Raw genomic sequence first — 19,470 nt, 5'->3', positions numbered from 1 at the left:
CCAGACCAATTTAACTGGATCCCATTAAACGGGACAGAAGATGGTGATTGGATGAGGCTTTGGGATGACATGTTGCCCTTGATTAGCTAATTCCACTCTCGCTAGCCATTCCGATCCTGTTAGAACAGGTGTGGTGAAAGCAGCCATTCCATCAGGGGTCCGTCTACATCCAGCCACCATCCATCACAATTTTCCTCTGTGTCATGACTCATTAGACCATTTAAAGCAGATTGTTCGACAATAACAGGGATCACTTTTAGGTGCAGGGTCTCATAGCGACAAGTCTAAATACAGATGTAGCATATAAATAAAAGTGTATGAGTAGGGATCCTGTTGAGGGGCTAGCCAACCTTTTTTGCCCTGAATCCAGGCAAGATCAAGTTTGTCCAGTTTATTTCATTTATTCTTTGTGTTCAGTCTTTATGAATGTACAAAAATGAAAGACGGGACTACATTTTATTTGGAAGAGAAATATTTATTTACCCAAAACTGTTCAAACCTGTCAAAAACAAGCCAATCAGAACAGAGGTTAAGGTAGACGCACTTTATTCCTAAAACAGAAGCTGCACCATCAGTAGCGGCACACAATTATATGTACACATATACACACACAATTACCTAAATCTGTTATATAAAATATATAATCTGACAATGTACCTTTTAATTCCTCTTCAGAGCTCATTGAGTTACTGTGCAAGAGACTCTGGAGCCAAAGCAGACAGAGGTAAGTCTCATCCGCTCATTGGGTGGGACACAAATGCCCAAGCCAGCTTTTACTTCATTTTCATAGCATGGCAATAAAAAGGTTTGTACCCTTTGAAAAAATAATATTCTAAAAGCAATCTACAGCAAATTCACTTGAACAGGTTTTTCCATGTTGTAATTGAGAAAATTACACTTTTTAAACCAATTCCTTTACAGTGAGATGTACACACCCTCTAGGATTTGTAATATATAAAAGATATTAAGCATTAAAAATTCCACATTTAAAAACTTACAATAAATAATATATGCAGGCATTTCATTAAGATAAAATTTCATAGATTGCAATCTACAGTCATTAAAAAGACAATTTATTCTCCTTTATGAAATGTCCCTTGATCTTCCAAAATGCTAAAGTGGATTCTTGGCATCCGATTGATTGAAAAACTCCAGCCAGTCACTGTTGTGTAAGATAAACTAGGAAGGAGGAAGAGGAGGAAGAGGACATTTGCCCTGACGGAGTGTGAGGTCCTTTTTGAATGTCAGGGATCCTTTGTGGCAGGAAGTCCATGATTTGACCTAGCTATCCATCCAAACAGATCTCAGTTTGACCCAGTTCAAGTTCAGAGCATGTTCATGATAAAATTGTACATCTGGGTGAGCACCACAAAGTGAACGGGCAGACAGGAGCGTCGGTCCTGGGTTGCAGGGTCGCATGTGAGCCAGGAGAGGGCGTTGTATTGCTCCAGAACGAATCTGTGATGGAGAATGGAGACACAGAATCTTAATACAGCAGGCGCCTCTCTCACATTAGAGTTGGTCAGTGGTGATAAGCTTACCTGAGCACATCAGAGGTGTGATTAGAGTCCAGCGGGTGGGAGTGTTTACTGTGGAGAAGCTCGTCTGATTGGACAGAAGACACATGCAGGTGCAGCGAGGCCTGGTTGAGGATGAGATGGGAGACAAATTAGATCCAGGCCTTCAGATTCAATTTGAACTTCCGCTACTGTCCGGTTACCAAAGATACCCACGTATGGAAGACATTTAAATAATCATCATTCTGTGTGATTAAAAAAAAATACCTGGATTGTAACATATCTTTGAGTTCGTTGGTTATTTCTGACTCAACATTTCAAAATGTCACACGTACAAGTACTGACGTACCTTTAGGAAGAGAGGGCACTGGTTACGGGCCTGAGGGCAGGCAGACCAGAACCAGTCGGGCAGTGGTCCAGCTTTGGCTGTTGAAACAAAGTAGCCCAGAGCCATTGGCTGCTGCAGGATGTTCAGAGCCTCTTCGTGGGATTCCATACGGTCTGCACTTTGACCCTGCAGGACAGAAAAAAATCAATGAAATTTAAAACCAAAAGTTCTGCTTTTGAACAGTTTTGGATTTAAATGGTCTCTTTTTGCCAATGTTACGTTGTTTACGACATCACATCTGAATGGACATGTCAATTATTGAATGTTTCACAACTTAAGATTTTGCAATGTGAACTCAGATCAAGGACAGTATTATTTTTTCATCCAGGAGATGTTAGCTCATCCTTCAAGCACTTTGACACAACTGAAAGTGGGCTTTTAATCAAATTAGAAATTTCTAACCTCTTGTTTCAACCTTCAGACTTCACCTATGAGCAAAATTGTTTTTTCCCCATTGAACATTAACAAAAATCATCACCTTTCTCTGAAGGTTAAAACCACAAAATTGATGCATAGGACTGTTTTGGCTCATTTGTTTCTGAAAATATGTGGTGAAATCATCCTTATAGTCTGTAGGTGATGTTTTAAATTGACATGACTGGGGTGTAAACAGATGGCAGACCTTGCTTCCATCTCCCCCCTGGTGGTAGTGGGAGCCAGGTGAGTGAACGGGGGAGGTTGTGGGCGAGTTGGGGAGGATGTTGATAAGATCTGGATCAACCATGTCATTGTCAAACAAGTCGAAGATGCCCATTCCGTCGGATCCATCTGTAAAGAGAGAGAAAAAAATGTGAGGACTGCTCTAGATATGTGGATCCACATCTCTCTGTGAAGATACTAACGCCTTTTTTAAACGTACCAGGATTTATGGGATTGAAGTTGATGTCGATGGGCTCTGTAGTGTTAGTGTTGACCTGCACCATCGCTGAGGTGGGGAACACGAGAATGTGTGTGCACGAAGTATCTTGAGGCGTGCTCAGTTGCGACGTTTGCATGTTGAGTGTGGTGCTGCGTCCAAACACCGAACCCGTTGAGACGGAATCTGCAGGGAAGAGAATGAAGTAAAGGTCATCAGATCTGGAGTCAGAATTAAAAGATTAGGTGCTCTGTTCCAAAGACTGAATAGCCATGTAAAGTTTTTTTACCTGGCATGATTACAAAAGAACCCTGGGGCTCCATGGCAACCAGACAGGCGCTAAGGATGCTGGGAGTGTCAGCAGCGGAGATGCCACACATCCTACATGTCTCCTTCAGACGTTTACTGAGAGACTGCAAGTTTCTCCTGCTCAGCAGAATACTCCAGTCTGGAAGAGAAACAAGAGAACATGTTGTGTTCCACGCGTGCAGAGAGAAGGTGCTCTACAAACACCTACTTACCTCTAAGCTCGCCATGGCCCATTCTACCAAGGCGCCCAATGACCACCCTCCATGGCAGCGATGTCACCTGCACAAGGCTCAGACACCACTCCCACAGCTTCTGCAAGCCCACTCGCCTGGCTGAGCCCTTTTTCCTCCGAGGCCTGTGCCAGAAACAACAGTATACTTAAAATCAGAAATCGGACAAGCGCTGCTGCCGGATACACTTTTTTGAATCTGTTCTTGTACCTGTTGGGTACATCAATGCTAATGATGCAGGTCTCCAGCAGTTCTCCATGTTGGTCGGTGCAGGAGGCCAGCAGCCAGCGCTGGTCGTGGGACAAACAGTAGCCAACAAACAGGACGTTGTACTTCTGCGAGGCCTCACCGAAAGTCTCCCCCAGCTCGGTCTGCTTGTCTTTCACAGGAGCCAAAATGAAGGGTGGTGTATAAAGACGGAGACACTCAGGTCTCTGCACAAAGGGAAAACTTGTTAAGGAGCAGCAGACGACACAACAACACATTGTGACGAATTATTTACTTAAACCAGAAGTCACCAGTTCAGCCACACACTAACCTCTGGGTTCTTGAGTGCCATGTCGATAGCAAGACCAGGACCAAAGCCCGTCAGGGCCTTGAAGTTGGTGGAGTTGGGCAGAGGCCTGCGACAATGAGTGAACACAGAGAAGGCCAACGACTTGAGGTGCTGGCCGTAGACGTGACGCTCCCCGCTGTGCACAGGCTGCAGCAGATACTGGCATGGAACGATCTGACAGGAAAGAAAGGAAAAGGTTACGCTATTTTGATGTTGAAAAAAAAAAAAAGTGGGGACAGATTTTCTCCTTGTTGGACATAAGCATCGCTGTTTGTTTTTTGAATTCCAGATTGGAAACTGAGGGGAACCAGGGGACGTCCAAAGGGATGACCAGCTGGTTTTTGTTTACTGGCAACGTGACTAGAAATCACACACATGATGGTCGTGAAGAAAAAGTTTCTATCCATCTTTTCTACATTGTCATTTATTTTATTAGTGAGTTAGTTTCCTTTGTCTAGGGTGACATGAATGATGTCCCACAAGAACCACTGCATGAGTAATCTCACAATAAATCCCTGCATAGTGGCTTGTTAATAATTAATGACCAAACACAAGGTTACACAAATATGTTGTTTTAATTGTAACACTACTTCATTTACTAGAAAGAAATATGAACTTTCATTAATGCAATAAAGTCATGATCTTTTGCCATCTCAGACAGCTGCGTTGTGATCACTGGGTCTAATCAATCAAACAAATCAAATGACTATTATGTTTTAATACTGTTCATACCGCGTCCTGCCATGTGACTGATGTGCACACGGATAGGTTTGTATCAATGTGCCAGAGGAAAGCATTCCGCCCTGGTGGTGTGGATGTGCTACTGCAGTATCACCGAGCTTTGGTAGTATCTTAGGTCACTACTCACAGGTGTGCACGTTTCCACCTCTACCCGTTAACCCTTTCCCCCCCTTCCGACAGCCATCTGGGGCTGCTGCCCTAGACGTGATTTCCCCCGTGTGCCCCGAGTCCATCTGGCTTCAGAAAAAGTCATATCATTTTAAATACAGTAATCCCTCACACATCCGCTCTTCAAGATACCCGGCTTCACTATATGGCGGATTTTTAGTAGGCAGTCACGTGATACCGTATGCGCACGCTATTGGCTGACAGCTTCTGGAAGTGCGCTGCGTTCCGAGACTCACGGATTGCAGCGCACTTCCATGTATTAAACACTTAAAGGTGCTTGAAACAGTCTATCAGAGTGTGGAAAAAGGTAATACAGATTGAAGGTGGTTTAATATCAGTATATTAATGTTTCATATATAATAATGTTTAAATTACCGTAAATAATAGAATAGTTTGTCGCTATATCACAGTTTATTTTTTTGCGGGTGGTCCTGGAATACATTAATTGTGAGTAACGAGGGATTATTGTAATTATTAAAAGCAATTTAGAAAATTTTATTGTTTCAAATATATTTTGCCTTCACACAAAAATATTTGGTCAACAAATAATTTCAGTAAAATAAGTTTGTATCTAAAAAGTTTGTATCTAAAAACACGATAAATTTGTCATCCAGTTCCGGTTATCTGCTGGTAAATAGAGGTACAATGAAGACGAGAGCTACGTGAATTACCATGCCCGCAGGTGGGGTGAAGGAGGAAAGGGTTAACAAGGTCATTTCCCTCTCATATCCTTTTGTGCCTGCTGGTAACCAGCTGTAAACCTCGAACACCTTTATGAATAAAAACAATGAAGCTAAAATCAGCCCGTACCTGGACCGACACAGCATTTCTGATGCGAGCAGGCAGGAACTGGAGCATCTCCAGGTAGCAGCGCAGCAAGCCCAGCGTGTAGGTACTGGAGTGGACCTCTCTGTCCACATCTTCATAGCTGAAGGGGTCGACGATGTACACCACAATGGCAGGCGGGTAAGAAACGGCGTGGGACTCCCCATCTGTGGGCTTCCCCACTTTGTCTCTCTCCATTGTACTGTTGAGAAAAGGTAGACAGCGGCTTTCAAAACGCACAAGCTGATGGCCACCATACAATATAGTGAAATGATCAATTCAGTGGAATTTCATCACAATTTCCTCAAAACATCTGACACCCACCTCCCACCCAAGTTTGAGGAAGTCAAGAAAACAACAGTCTTCTCACAAAGGCAATTCATCGTTCTGAATTGTCTTTCCATGAAATTCATCAGTTTAATGAAAACTACAAACATTTCCAGGCTTTCTCTCCTGACATTGGATTTTGATCAGTATTCTGTGCTGCGTGTAACATTACTGTCGTCAGTTGGCCAAGTTCATGTAAATCATTAAACTCTTATGAAAATATATCACTTGACACAATAAGAGCAGTATTTATTATTATTATCTGTGTTCTAAATCATTTTTTTGAAGTTTCACAATTGATATATTTTTGTATTAATAAATTTTAGTTTCAAACATTCTTTTTTTCTTTTTTTTAACAGTCTAGCCAACATGATATCAAACACTGGCACTGTTTGATTGCTTGCACTGCAATCATTTTGTTCTGTCAGCCAACTCAAAATTAAAATTTCTTTTCTCAGTCAACATCCACAACAAATTTCCATCTGTTTGTCTTGTAGCCCAGCTGTCACTGTGGCAACAGCAACACTTGATGACTGGATGTTACACGGTGTACTGTAGTCACGCACGCACCCCTGGATGATACGCATGAAGGGCAACTGTCTCTGCTGAACTGTGATGTCTGCAGCAGCTTAAAATAACTAACACAAAGATGGTTTTAGCAGGATGAGTGCATGTACACCAGATCTGGAGAGGCTTTGTTTGACTACAAATTACAAAGGAAAAATCAGACCATGTCCATTAGCTAAGATTTAAACTAAACAACTCCCCAGGAGCGGTATAGCAAAAATATATGTAGTAGTAGCCTGGATTATTAACTGTCTATAAATGACTATCGCAGTAACGCCCCACCTTTCTGGCGCCTCGCTGGACCCTTGAGACTGACTGGCAGATGGCCCGTTCTCCGCTAGCCCCCCGGCAGCCTGTGGGTTTGACTGGGATCCATTCTGAGATGAGCCACCCTGCAAACCCGCCGTCCCAAAGGATGAGTAAGAGTTCGGCTTGGTTGAAGCCGTTCCTCCGACGTTCTGGGAGCTGGAGGAGGAAGAGGAGGGAGAGGTGGCTTGGCCCGTGCCGGTAGCGTTAGAGCTCAGGGATCCTGAGGAGGTGCTCGAGGTCTGGGAGGAGGCGACTGCAACGGGGTTACGCTGGGACAATAGAGAGCTATCTAGAGACTGCTCCGACAGGTATGGAGCTGAAAGAAGTGATCAGGTAAAAAAAGAAGATTAGAATTTTGTCAAACCATTTGACCTGAATAACACTGGTCTGTCCCATTCAAAGTTACCTAGATCATAGCGGCACACTTGCGCAAAGAGTTTGAGCTTATTAAAGGCTTCATTGTTTCCATCCTTGGCCGCCATCTTGAGGAACCAGTCACTCAGTGGCTGCTCTGTTATGCTCCTTCCTTCTGTGGTGCCGACCTTTAATATGCCCTCTGAATGACTCTTACAGATAGGCCTGTGTTGCCCCAGCTGGCACGCCTGTCCACGCAAAGGGAGAGAATGTGAAAATAAGCCTGTGTGAATCTCTTCATCAATCATCATTTCAGGAAACTGCTTCTGTGGGTGCGTCGGTCCTACAGCACTCATACCTCATACATAGCACTCAAGTCTTTGAAGAAGGCCTTCGTTCGGCAAACTAGACCTTCGTTCTCTGGGCAGATAACGACGTATCCCACATCTCTCTGAGAACCAAAAGGATCTAGAAGGAGCTTCTCCCAGTACGGCAACCCGAAGGGGGACAGCACCACAAAATCATACTCGTAACCAACTAAAAAGGTGGGGATAGGCAGAGGCTCGGGGGACTCGTCTGTACCTGTAGGAAAAAGAAAAAAATGGCTCAATAACACAGTACAGTACTTTCCAAATCAAACTGATGATGATGATAAGATGCAGATGAGGTAACAAATGCTTTCCATGTACCATATGATCCCCTCCCGGCCATCTTGTGGAACTGTTGCCAGGTGAGCGGTCCCTGAATGCCCCAAGAGCGCAAACCCCTCTTCTTCTGAATGGCGTCCTGCAGCACAGGCTGGAGGGACAGCAACACCCGCAGGATGTCCTGAGAGAACAGCTTGCTCATATCTGCTGCTGCAAGAAAGAAAAGAAAAAACATCTTACCTTAACCGCAAAAAAAAAAAAAAAAAGCTTCAATAAAAACAAATGGTGAGGCTGAAATACATACATTTGCATTTTGGCCACTGATGGAGACAAGTGCTTTTTACTAGTGTTTCATCTACTTTGCCTCCTGACATGTTGTCCATGAACTGCCTGCCGTGCTCCAGTGCCATGTAGCAGTCATTGTAACAGTCCCTCTCCTCCACCCTCAGAAATGAACTGGGGGCTGAGCTCGGTTTAGGGTACTCAACGTCCGCCATCGGGGCGAATGGGTTGGTGCACTGGTCCTGCAGCAGTAGGATTAACTCATCTGGAGGTTTCTCCAGTGGGCAACCTGCTTTGTTTCCTGTGGCAGCTCGTAGCTCTTCGTAACACCGCTCTGTGTCCCGACTGGAGTCGGAGCCTCGCCCCACCACGTCAAGTTCGTCTTCCAAAAACAATCCGGCAGACTGGCCGAAGCGTCGGTTCGCGACGGCGCTGAAGCCGCAAGTGCAGGGGTACTGGGCCTCGCCGTTGTCCTTAAGGTACACGCCTACATCGGCTCCTCTGATGTTCATGTTGCACACGCACACACAGCAGCTGTCAAAGTTGCAGTCCTTGAAGAGGTTCATGACTGACTCTGAGAGTATGAGGGTGACGTATAGACTGTGGGCCTCGGGGATCGAGGGTACGGTGGCCGGCTCAACAGAGCTGAGTGGTCGGCAGGTGGAGGCAGTGGAGGCGGGCGAATAAAGGTCAGAGTTGTCGTATTTGAGCGAGCCCTGGACACTTGATGGACCGCGTGGAGTCCGTGGAGTCCTTGGAGTGCGTGGTGTGGGTACAGAGAACCGGGGCGTGGCAGGGGAGGGCAGGATTCCGGTGCCGCTGTTGCTAGGAGGGGCACTGCTGGACATGAAGGGCGTGTGTGTCTGAGGGGTGTAGGTCTGGCTATAGTCTGGCTCCACACTGGGGATATTACTGTAAGAAAAACACTCATGTTTATGACCATGCAATTTCAAGAGAAATTCAAAATAAGATGCATTAACATAATTTTCCTAAACTTGAGATTTTTATTACTCGTAAGACTCCTGTGCACTATTCATTGGGGCATTTTTCACTTTTCATGAAACAATTCTGATAATAATTAAAAACTTAAACTTTCTGACTCGGGTTTCAAACTTATTACCTGTTACAGGAATACGTACAGTGAGTAACGTTTCATTAATGAAACTGATTAATCATTAAATTAAACTGATGATCATAGAGGAGCCCTGTCTGCCAGTGAAAGACACCACTGGTCCACAGATGACTTTAAATGTACAAACCCATCTTTGGCGAGGAGATTGACATTTGTCACTGGAGGCATCAGTTCCATTTTGCCCAGGGTCCAGCTGGGCGTGTACACGCAATCGTCTGGCAGTTTGATGGGCAACAAACACTGGCTGGGCAGTATCTTCAGGGGGGCGTACATGGAACAGCCGGTAAATAACTGGCTCGTCTCCGGCTTGTATACAAAGGAGAAGTCCTGAAGGCAAATTAAACAAAATGGTGAAAAATGAAGTAGCTACACTTTTCATTCTCAGGGCTGTGACAAGTCATACCTTTATCTCAGATGGCTTTGGGCTGCAGAATCCCTCCTCTACCTCCATCTTGAAGTGGTTGTTGAGCTGGCTGCCATCCAACAAGGTGAGGCCTGCCCCAGTTTCCAAGCTGTCTTTGCTGCCAGAGTTCATAGGAGAATATCCCTGCTGTTCCAGGGATGGCGGGGTGGGAAACATTTGGTGCAGGTCTGCTGAGCCTACAGACATGTCATTAAAAATTATTACTTCCTCTTAGACATAATAGTTTTAATACAAACGGATTAACTGATGTTTTGTCTCCTTACTTATACAAGACAGAGGGTCCGTTGTGGCTGATTTTGCTTCTTTACAGACAAACTTGTCATCAGTACCAAGTCCAGCTCTTTTAGATCCAGGCTGTGAAAACAGGGAAATGCAAAACTATGTTTGACACATCATCAGTTTTTTAACAACCTACATCAGGAGCTAAAACCTTTGGTTAAAGATTTCATTCAACACACTATTGTACTTACTGCTAGCTCATCCTCATCTGAATTGAAAATTTTATCCAGGTCGCTGTAAGAAACAGCCAAATCGTTCTCATGGATTAAGCTGGTTGATGCTGAAGGCTTATTCCCGGATGGACCCTGAGCATCTAGAGATTTAAGAGGAGAACTTTATTACAGCACCATTTTACTCAACTCTCACTCCTTAAATCCAAATTAACAAAAAGAGAATACAAGCAAAAGCATCCTCACCATCTCCTGATGTTTCGGGTCCTTCATCTCCCTGGGTATAAAAAAGAAATAAAACACAGGTATTAATTTGGCTTTGCAAAAATATGTAAATCATTTATAGGGAAAAAGGCTGACATTTGCACCTTTTTAGACGAGGTTACTAAACCTCATCTAAAATAAACACATTTGAGGTATCTAATTACGAGCGGTCCACTGTGCACCAGAGTGTAAACACTTGTAATTGACACCATTATTATGACTGACCGGAACAAACCATCTTATTTGCTGCTAAATCACTGTAAATAACTTAACAAATATGTAACAGCCAAATAAAAAACTGCTCCCAAATATTCAACTTGTATGTCTTGAATCTCACAAATATATTGGAACACTGTGATCACTGAGGATTCCTGAAATATATATCATATCAGTGAGATTCCGCCACAAAACGTTCGGTACTTGTACTTGAAACATTTGAGACCAAACATTTTAAAACATAACTTCTAGGATGCTAAATGACCCCCAACCAAAACATAACAAATACAAGCACATTGGGGGAGAAAAAAAGAAGAAGACATTTCCAAAACTGTATATAATCCTGATATAGGAGCATCATCTGTTGCTGACTTTTGGTACCCAAGTATCCCATTTTGACTTGAGTCAGGAAATGGTAGCAGATGTTAGCAGACTCCAGTGATGACATTAACACTTTGTCAGGAACCCACCTTGTGTTTCTTGTTGCCTTCTCTCTCAGCCCCAAGCTTGTCTTTCTTTTCAGTGAAGCTGAACTCCTCATCGCCCTCTATGAAGGCATAAGGGTCAGGCTCCTCATTTTGTTCTCCGTCCCCCATGGCAGACACCAGATGGCTGTTTCTCCGCTGGGTGTAAGTCTTTACCAGCTCTTGGGACACCTTCAGGGGATGTGTGGTGCTAGACATCAACCTGAGAGGAGAGGGACTTTGAACAGATGCTCTGATAGACAAAGGTCTGCTGTTCGAAACACAATGCGTTACTCTGTTTTAACGCAGTGATGAAATACTTACTCAGTGACAGACACAACACTTTCTGTTCCTGCACCTCCCCCAGAATCATCTCTTGTTTTATCCACAGGTAGCGCCGGTGTCAGGAAACTTGACGCCTTCTTTCTAGGCAGGTTGAAATACTTCCAGGGGTTATGGGTGGAATCTTCGCTGGGGGTGATGGCCGAGCCCACAAAAATGGTTGGTTCCAAGGTTTCACTGTAGGCTGGAGGGAAGGGCAGATGCATAGGCATGTTCCCCATCTGAGACTCCTCTGACGAACCCTTCTGTGGCAACAGACAGGGCTCCACTGACGGCGGGTAGAACGGTTGGTGAATTGGTGTGGACGAGTTCTTCATTCCACCTGGAGTCATGTCACGTTCCACATGATCGCAGGGATGTGGGCTTAGAGGTGGGGGAGGTGGAGACCCGACGAGGTCTGCAGGGGTGGAGTGCGCGTGCAGCGTGGGGGTTTTAGAGGGTACCGTGTCCACGTGGTGCAGGTTGGGATACGAGCCCTCCTCCTGTGGTCGTAAACAGATCCTCTGGCTCTGGGGCTCCAGGGACTGCTCCTCGCTCACAGAGTTGCGGTGGTGAAAAGGCGTCTGCGGCCTCTTTTGCTGCTTCTCCCCCTTTTCAAGCTTCTCGCCCAGCTTGTGCTTGGGGGCCGGCTGGGCAGGCTGGCCTGAAGGCAGGTGTCCTGAGGTGGTGCTGGATCGCTGTTTCTGATTCTTATGTCTGTTTGAGGAGCGGAAAAAATGCAGGTAAGATACTTTCTTTTGCATAATGAACTTAAGTCGGTTTTGAATGCATTCAATTTGACACACCTTGAGCAGTTGCAGTGTGGTCTGTGAGCGGGCTCAACGAAATCCCAAATTCCAGTGTTATAAGATTCTTCCTCACAGGTCCCATTGCTCAAGGCTGTAAACTTCCTCCTATAGGGAAAGGGCCGAGACATTGTTTCAGTCAGCAGAGATGTACTTTGACTGACAGCGATAGTTTTGTGGAAGAGGAGACAAACATACTTGTGCACTGTGCGGTTAATGTTATACTCTTGCCATACTGACTCAACCATCTGGCTGGCCAGTCTGCGAGGGATTTTGCCCCCATGAAAAGTATTGTCAGAGCTGTAACTGTCAGATGCCGAGGACAACTTCAGCCACCTCTGGACAGGCTGATAATCTATGAGAGAGAAAGAAACAGTAAAAGTTCTGTTAGTATGCAGGATCTGAGGGTGATAAATGTACTGAATTCTGGTTAATGTGCAGCTCAAAGTCTTACCAGTCTGAGCCTCCTCTGGTGACGTTGGAGGAGTCAGAGTGACGGAGGACATGGCAGGATCTCGGTGAGGGGCCTGGCCCTGCTGTGCACCACACATGCTCCCTGAGGTGTTGGCTGAGCTCTGAGGAACCACAGCAGGGAGGTCCAACAGGGGGAGAAGGACCAGGCAGGAAGGGTAAACCATCCTTACTCCGGCTGCAGAAAAATCAAAATGATTTATTACAACAAATCCAAGTGTAGAGAAATGATTTGGTCAGACCCCCCCCCCCCGATACTTAAATGGATTTATTTGTCAGCATTCTCATTACAGTTCTCTGAAGGTTTTTTCATGGGCCAAAGAAAGATTTGCAACAAATAAGAAGAGGGAATGTTGAGATTTTTCTCTTGAAGTGCTGATGAATGACCAACCTATCTTTTAAATTCATGACTAGGTAAAATAAGGTCCCAGAGTGAGGACATTTTTGTGTCACAGCACAACATGAAAAGTATTTGTCAGTTTCTCTTGGACACTGTACATGAAACACAAAGTTCCAACCACCAACAACTGGTTTAACATTCAGAAGCCTTACCGACAAGGACTTCCACAGCTGCTAGAGAGTCATCCTCCCAGTCAGAATCTTCCATCTTCTCCTCCTGGACATCCTTGGGATTGGGGCTGATGGGATAGAACTGCCTCCACTCTTCTATGAGTTTCTGAGTGGGGTGGTCTGACATCTTGAAGGCCTGACCGGTGAGTGTCCCATTTAGGCCGTAAGGACTCAGGATGACTGGAGAGCAAGGAGAGGTTACAATACTTACGAAGGACGTCTTCACACAGGGGAAATGGGTTTAAAGAGGAAGATGGATTGGACTTTTTATGGTGAGCACCGCTCCTACCTTGGAGAGGGCTGGAGCTCTGCTGCACGAGGCTGAGGTGCTCCTCACTCAGTCGTTGCAGAGGCTGATGCTGAGCAATTTCCACACTTGTGCACACATTGCTGTCACCGTGCACGAAGAAGGTGAACGCACAAGACAGGTGCTCGCTTCATGGAAAAATAACGACAAAAAAGAGGTGCAGTGTTTTGAGATTTGTTTCCGAAGAACAAGTTGAACTTCACAGAAAGCAGCTAGAAGGTTTTGTCAACCCCTGAAGTGGGCGTGGTTAACAGTGGACTCACAAACATCATTTAAAATGGATTAGGAGAGGGCTTACAGTGTATGTGTGGAGACGACATAAAATTACAATGTCCTGCATAATTTGGGTGGGCAGTCTGATCCAGTTCAAGCTCAGTTGAAGTCACATTCACTGCCTAAGATATTTAGGCCTGTCCATCTCCGGACAGAGCATGTACATGACACACAAACACGCCAATCTGGACCTTTAACAGAATTTCTTGCAATAATAAAAAAGAATTAAAAAAATGAAATAATAAATTCGCCAGTCAAAATGACACATGGGGAGAACATTGCGGCCCATAAATGTTAAAATAATATTTAAACTTATTTTCAAGTTTCCTCAGGAAAGCTGGGAACATAAATGCACTAAAATAGTACTTGTTGACATGTTGCTGTAAAACCACAGTGCAGACTCAGCATTTTCCAAAGACTGTACTGTTTACCAGCCAGAGAGGGCAGGGGACAGCGAGACTGCACTGTTAGAGGTGCCATGCTGATACCTCAACACACAGTTGTAAACAGCTTCATGTATAAACAGTAGGAGAACACCATGAGCAAGAAATCACCTCCTCTTTTATGCAACAACTCAAAAGTAGCTGGTAGAAGTCTCAGAAAATCTTGCAAAGCCAAACGGGAGGGAAATGAGCCAAAGGGGCCCACATCAAGCACAAGTCAGCTTGGATCACAGCCAAGCAGCAAAGGCTCAAATTAGTTTGTCAGTGAACTCCAGGATACAGCGGCCTCCTCATTCAAACACAAGGGAAACAGTAAATCTATGTCTCCCCTTTCATGTCCCAGAGGTGAGTTAACACTGCTGCACAGATCCTCCCTGAAATGTCCAGTAAAGATCACAATATTCATCATAATAGTCTTGTGAAGTTCTCGCTTTACGAACGTGAATCTGTTTGAAATGTTTTCAATAGAACTCGAAAGCACTTGGCAAATACAGCATTTGACAGGGAGTCGAATCGGGGCAGCGAGTACACACTGAACACGTCAGGATCTTTGTTACACAGCTCAGTGGAAGACTTGTGTGCATTTGTCACTTTTCTCAATAAGACGATGACGTCTCATTCCCAGAAAGTGTCGCACTTCTCCAACTGAATGTCATGTGAAAATGTTAAAAAAAAAAAAAAAAAAAATTAAACTGTGTTAAACTCTGTCCAATGACACGGCAGCACTCAAACACGATGATCTGCCTTTGACATTATCATACTGCTTCACACATTGTTCCACACAAACACGTCCTGTTTAGCCCTTCAGCACAAGCTCACAGCGTCTTGTGCCGCAGCAATGTTTGTTTTAGCAATTGTTCTGGTTCTTCTGTGTTGAAATGAACTTGAGTTCAGTGTAAAATGAACATTTCGTAGATGGGTGCGTAGTATCTTCACGGTGGATACTGTGGTTAAATTTTGCTGTCCTCAGTTTAGCTGACCATTACTACTTTCTGACTCTGACCTTTTTTAACTCCTAAGAATAATGATCACATCAAAGCTGTCTGGCCATCCAGGTTACATAATCTCTTCTTTTTAAAAGACTTAATATTCTAAATCAACTGCTAAAAGTATTGAGACTCATTAGCAGCAGCTTAACACCAACAAAACAAGAACTAATATGGCACTCGCTTGAGCGCACGCCTCCGTCAACAGTCGCCATGGCTTATTCAAAAACCAGACTCCATGTAACTATAAATTCCAGGACAGACTATCCCCGATGAAAACATATTTAAATATGGCAGATTCGTATTTTAATGCGATCTAGCACTAAATTGGACACTCAGGGTGAGCCCACTGTTCCACAATGTCCTGTATAAACCTAACAAATGGTGGTCTGTGTAGTTCCACGTCTGATGTCTGTTGGGGTAGTAATAGTGCAGAACGGCAGATTTGTGTATGCGTAGGGACCAAAACCAAGAAGGGGGTATGAAGTTTTGAGGATGTCTCATGTGTGAGGTGCAAATGAAGACCAGCAGCAGTTAGCAACTCACTCAAAAAAAAAAGAAGACAATCAAACAAAACTGTTTTGAAATGGGAAGACTGTAATGTCCACAAATTCTTTAGCCTCTGAGCAGAGAATGAGATCAACATCCGGGTAACAAGGTAAATTATGTTTTTTTGGAATGTTAATATAATATTTACAAAGCATTTCAAGGAAGATTATCCAAGACGTCAAACCAGATGAGGACACTGCTGTTATAGCTCACCCCTCATTTCCTCACTTAAGATGGAGAGCTATTTTAAAAACCACACACTTTAACATTATTCTTCCACCATTATATAAAAACAAAGAAGTATTGTAGAGAAGGGTCTCTATTGTGCCGCTATTGTGATCCATGTCCAAAGGTATATGTATACACAAATTTCCATAACATGCCTGATTCGTACCTTATGGGGTGATTCGACGCTTACATTATTGACAAATTTAAGAAAATCAGAAGATGCCCTATGTCACAATGTTTAAGTTAAAAAAATATATCCTGCACATAAACGGTTCTGTTCTGGACAGATTTCCATCCTGCCAATTTATTTAAGTGGAAATCTATTTTGTAGCTTTTGCCTAATCATGATGAAAAATCCAGCAAACAAATAGACTTGAGTGAAAATATAAACTGAGTGAGCAGGTAAGTCACGGACAACCAGAAACAAGAGAAAAACAACACAGTAGTTGTTGTGCAGGTCATCCTTGCTCATCCGAAGAGAAAACACCCATTTTTCCATGTGACCCAATCATTAGCTGACTGTGGGCTTTAAGTTGATCATTTGCTGCATGTCATAACTTTGTTGTCTGTTACTGGTACATGTAACAAACCTTTTATTAATGGTCTTCTCCTCCTTCTGGTATGGCTTAACAAACCACTTGCCAATGCGGACAAAGTCACGGTTCATCAGACAGCGCTCCAGCAGGTTATGGATGGCCTTGAACAAGAGTGTTCGACACTCATAGGACAGGCCACTCTCCCACTCGCCATCTTCCTCACCTGAAACCAAGGCAGAATTACATTTTGTAAAAACCATGCCTTTCACTCATCCGATTAGAAAAAACAGTACCTGTAAACTGTGGTGTAATAAATTGATATGCCGAACAAATAGAGACTTGGCTTGATATTTAAATGACTGTTAATAATATACGGTAATAACAAAAAGACAATAAATCAGCCCTTAAGTCTGACAGAAAATGTACTATTTTGCTCAAACATGCAGAAACATTTTGAAAAGTCCTGAATTTGCATCTGAAGCCTTCTCGTCGATATTAGTCCGACTCAATTTTACAACTCAAAACTAAAACCTCCCATATGTCTCTGTAGTTCTGCACGGATATTTGTAAATGTTCTGTCTCTGTCCCGACCAATCTGTGTTGTCTTTAAGTAACTCTTGATTCTAGTTGAGACAGAATACGTGACTAAAGAACATCTTTGTTACACAATGAGAAAATGTAGAAAGAAAAAAAAAACACTGGGAAAATTCAAGAAAACGTAACTGACAACGACGCAGAATAACTTGCTCTTATGCTACCATACAATTCTGTGCCTCTGTGGCTGAGAGCCAATGTATTCCACAGGCTTTAAGAGACTATGAAACACATGTTGGCAACAAATCAGTGACGTTAAAACTCTTTACTGCAGTTTAAACTAGATGTCCTCATCATCACAGAACATGTTCAAGCATGTACAATCCCCCCAAATCTAACCAATTTCACATACAATTTTGTGTCAATACAGTAACTCTAGACAGTAGCTGCTCGATACCATCAAAAATTACATGACTGATTCAACAAAACGAACAAAGGAGAACGTTCTATTTTGTGGATATTTGTCTCATTTTGAGCTGCAGAAGACAAGACATGTTAAATGCACTTACTTGAGAGCTCATTATGGATAAGCTCTGCAAAACTAGGATCATCCCCCCACCAGAAAAGCCAGAGCTCTCTGCGACCAGGGGTGTGATGTCTTCTCCACACACTCAGCACGTCTGCCGCCAGGCATCGGCTGAAACTACATAGGATAGGGTCTTCCTCAGTCACAGGGAATAGGATGGGCGAAGAGGTCGGTCCTTGCCACACAAAACGACGCCATTTTATTCCAGTCAAATCCGCCTTAAAAGAAGGAGAAAAAAAAATTACAATTAATCAACAATCATAAGTTTGGATAAGTCAGTATGTATTTCTTCCTCTTCACCTATAGATGTGTAAAAGTGAAGGCTCCTTGTCCTGTCACACAGAAAATCACTTTAAACAAGATAATTGAAATATGAAACTAGAATATTCTTGAAAGTTTTGCGAAAATTTGTCCAGAAGAATCTGTAAATTTCAGTCACATGCTATTTTTACGTTCAAAGTATTACCTAATGGTGTCTTACCACTGCAAGTCACTGTAAAATCTAACTTAATGGCTCAGTTTTGACAGAAATAATGACTCTTTGTGTAACATATTTAGGAATGAATTACCATACAGTGACAAGCGAATCTAAGTCTTTGTGTTCCTGACAGCTACGGAATATACCCCTTTTGGCCCGACCTGCTACTACCATGGCACCAATGCTAACAGTCGTTAGTAACGTCAGTAATTAATCAATGCAAACACGCAATACTGTCATTTCAATACAAATCGATCAACGTCATTAGCTTATAGCATGCGTTTGATCAGTGTTATTAAAGTTAGCTTAACGTGAGATCACGATTTTGCAAGTCGCAGGCCCAATGCCTTCACGACAGTCTGCAACTGACGTTACAAAGCTTGTTGCCTGATTAGCCAAAATGGCTTTCTGGCCTTTCGGTATCATTGCTAACGCTAGCGAGCAACAGAGACACTTACCAGGCAGAAGAGGTTTGAGTGGCAATCCTCCAAACTGGCCCCGTTGGGTACAAAGCACGAAGTCATCCTTTCACTGTATGGTTGTAACGTTAAAGTCCATCGTCTCAATCACCTTCGGTGACAAAGCTGATCTAACTCGCTGGCGAAGCGACGTTCGGCAGTAATGATCCCGTTAAAGCGCTGACCAACTTGCTAAACACAGCTAGCTCCTGCTAGTTAAACATTTAACTTCTACCCGGCGCTAGCAGCCACCAGCACGGTCCCCGAGCTAACGTTAGACAAGCAGCCAAATAGCGTCAAATGCAGGCTTCTAGCTATTCGACTCATCAATCCTGTCTGAAATGTATTGTCTGATCTGGTTAGCCACAAGCTTGTTGCTACATTACCTTTAACACCAATTACGATTAGCCGATGTAATATGACCCCGAACTGCCGTTAAACCAAACACCAGAAAAGTTATCTGCGCAATAGAGCATACGAGCCTGAAGACTAAAAAAAACTTCACCTCAAAAAGCTCCAGTCCCTGGTCGGCTAATGCTAATGGCAGCTAGCCGATCTGAAACAATTTCAAAGCAAAGGAACTCTCCCCTCCCCCTGATCTCTCCTAGCCTGCTAGCACAAAAGCTAACATACCAGAGCTCCAACGCTAGCTTGTTAGCTAAATAAAACAAATATCTACACCACCCTCCTTTTTACTAAAACCATCACAGTGGTCCGTCATAGTAAAACTACTCCTTAAAGAGATGAAATGCTAAATAAGTGCGTCTACTCATCTGCTACTTTCCTCTGTCTGATCCATGGGTCCTGCAGATTTCCATTATTTCAGTTCATGGATTGAATTCTTTAATGGCGGCCAGGAGGACAACTCTGCCTCTCAACTCCTATTGGCCAATTTGTGG

The 19,470-nt window shown here is 43.6% G+C and overlaps 1 protein-coding gene across 1 annotated transcript; it reads right to left on the bottom strand.

Moving 5' to 3' along the window:
* Positions 1-765: 765 nt before the first annotated feature.
* Positions 766-19,409, bottom strand: LOC137596549 (mediator of RNA polymerase II transcription subunit 13-like). Its single transcript, XM_068317189.1, has 30 exons — positions 18,572-19,409; positions 17,619-17,853; positions 16,570-16,738; positions 13,483-13,628; positions 13,176-13,373; positions 12,607-12,801; positions 12,351-12,507; positions 12,153-12,260; positions 11,350-12,063; positions 11,032-11,248; positions 10,328-10,358; positions 10,103-10,224; positions 9,896-9,986; positions 9,612-9,808; positions 9,336-9,535; positions 8,099-8,988; positions 7,837-8,004; positions 7,506-7,729; positions 7,200-7,395; positions 6,767-7,109; positions 5,576-5,792; positions 3,839-4,030; positions 3,511-3,734; positions 3,283-3,425; positions 3,051-3,209; positions 2,765-2,947; positions 2,528-2,673; positions 1,867-2,031; positions 1,542-1,642; positions 766-1,458 (listed from the first exon to the last, which is right to left on the bottom strand). Exons 1-30 carry the CDS (start codon positions 18,635-18,637, stop codon positions 1,326-1,328), a joined length of 6,330 nt encoding a protein of 2,109 aa, XP_068173290.1. The 5' UTR covers positions 18,638-19,409; the 3' UTR covers positions 766-1,325.
* Between the last annotated feature and the right edge of the window lie 61 nt (positions 19,410-19,470).

Source organism: Antennarius striatus, chromosome 6 (assembly GCF_040054535.1).
Source record: "Antennarius striatus isolate MH-2024 chromosome 6, ASM4005453v1, whole genome shotgun sequence".
In the NCBI taxonomy this organism is placed as follows: Eukaryota; Metazoa; Chordata; class Actinopteri; order Lophiiformes; family Antennariidae; genus Antennarius; species Antennarius striatus.
Note: the sequence above shows the minus strand (reverse complement) of the source record. Positions and strands in the feature narration are given on the sequence as shown.

Coding starts and splice junctions, on each gene's coding strand:
- LOC137596549 (XM_068317189.1), bottom strand. CDS start 18,637: ATGACTTCGTGCTTTGTACCCAACGGGGCCAGTTTGGAGGATTGCCAC. Junction 3,210..3,282: donor GGGCCATGGCGAGCTTAGAG/GTAAGTAGGTGT, acceptor TTTCTCTTCCAG/ACTGGAGTATTCTGCTGAGC. Junction 1,643..1,866: donor AGTGCCCTCTCTTCCTAAAG/GTACGTCAGTAC, acceptor ATCCTCAACCAG/GCCTCGCTGCACCTGCATGT.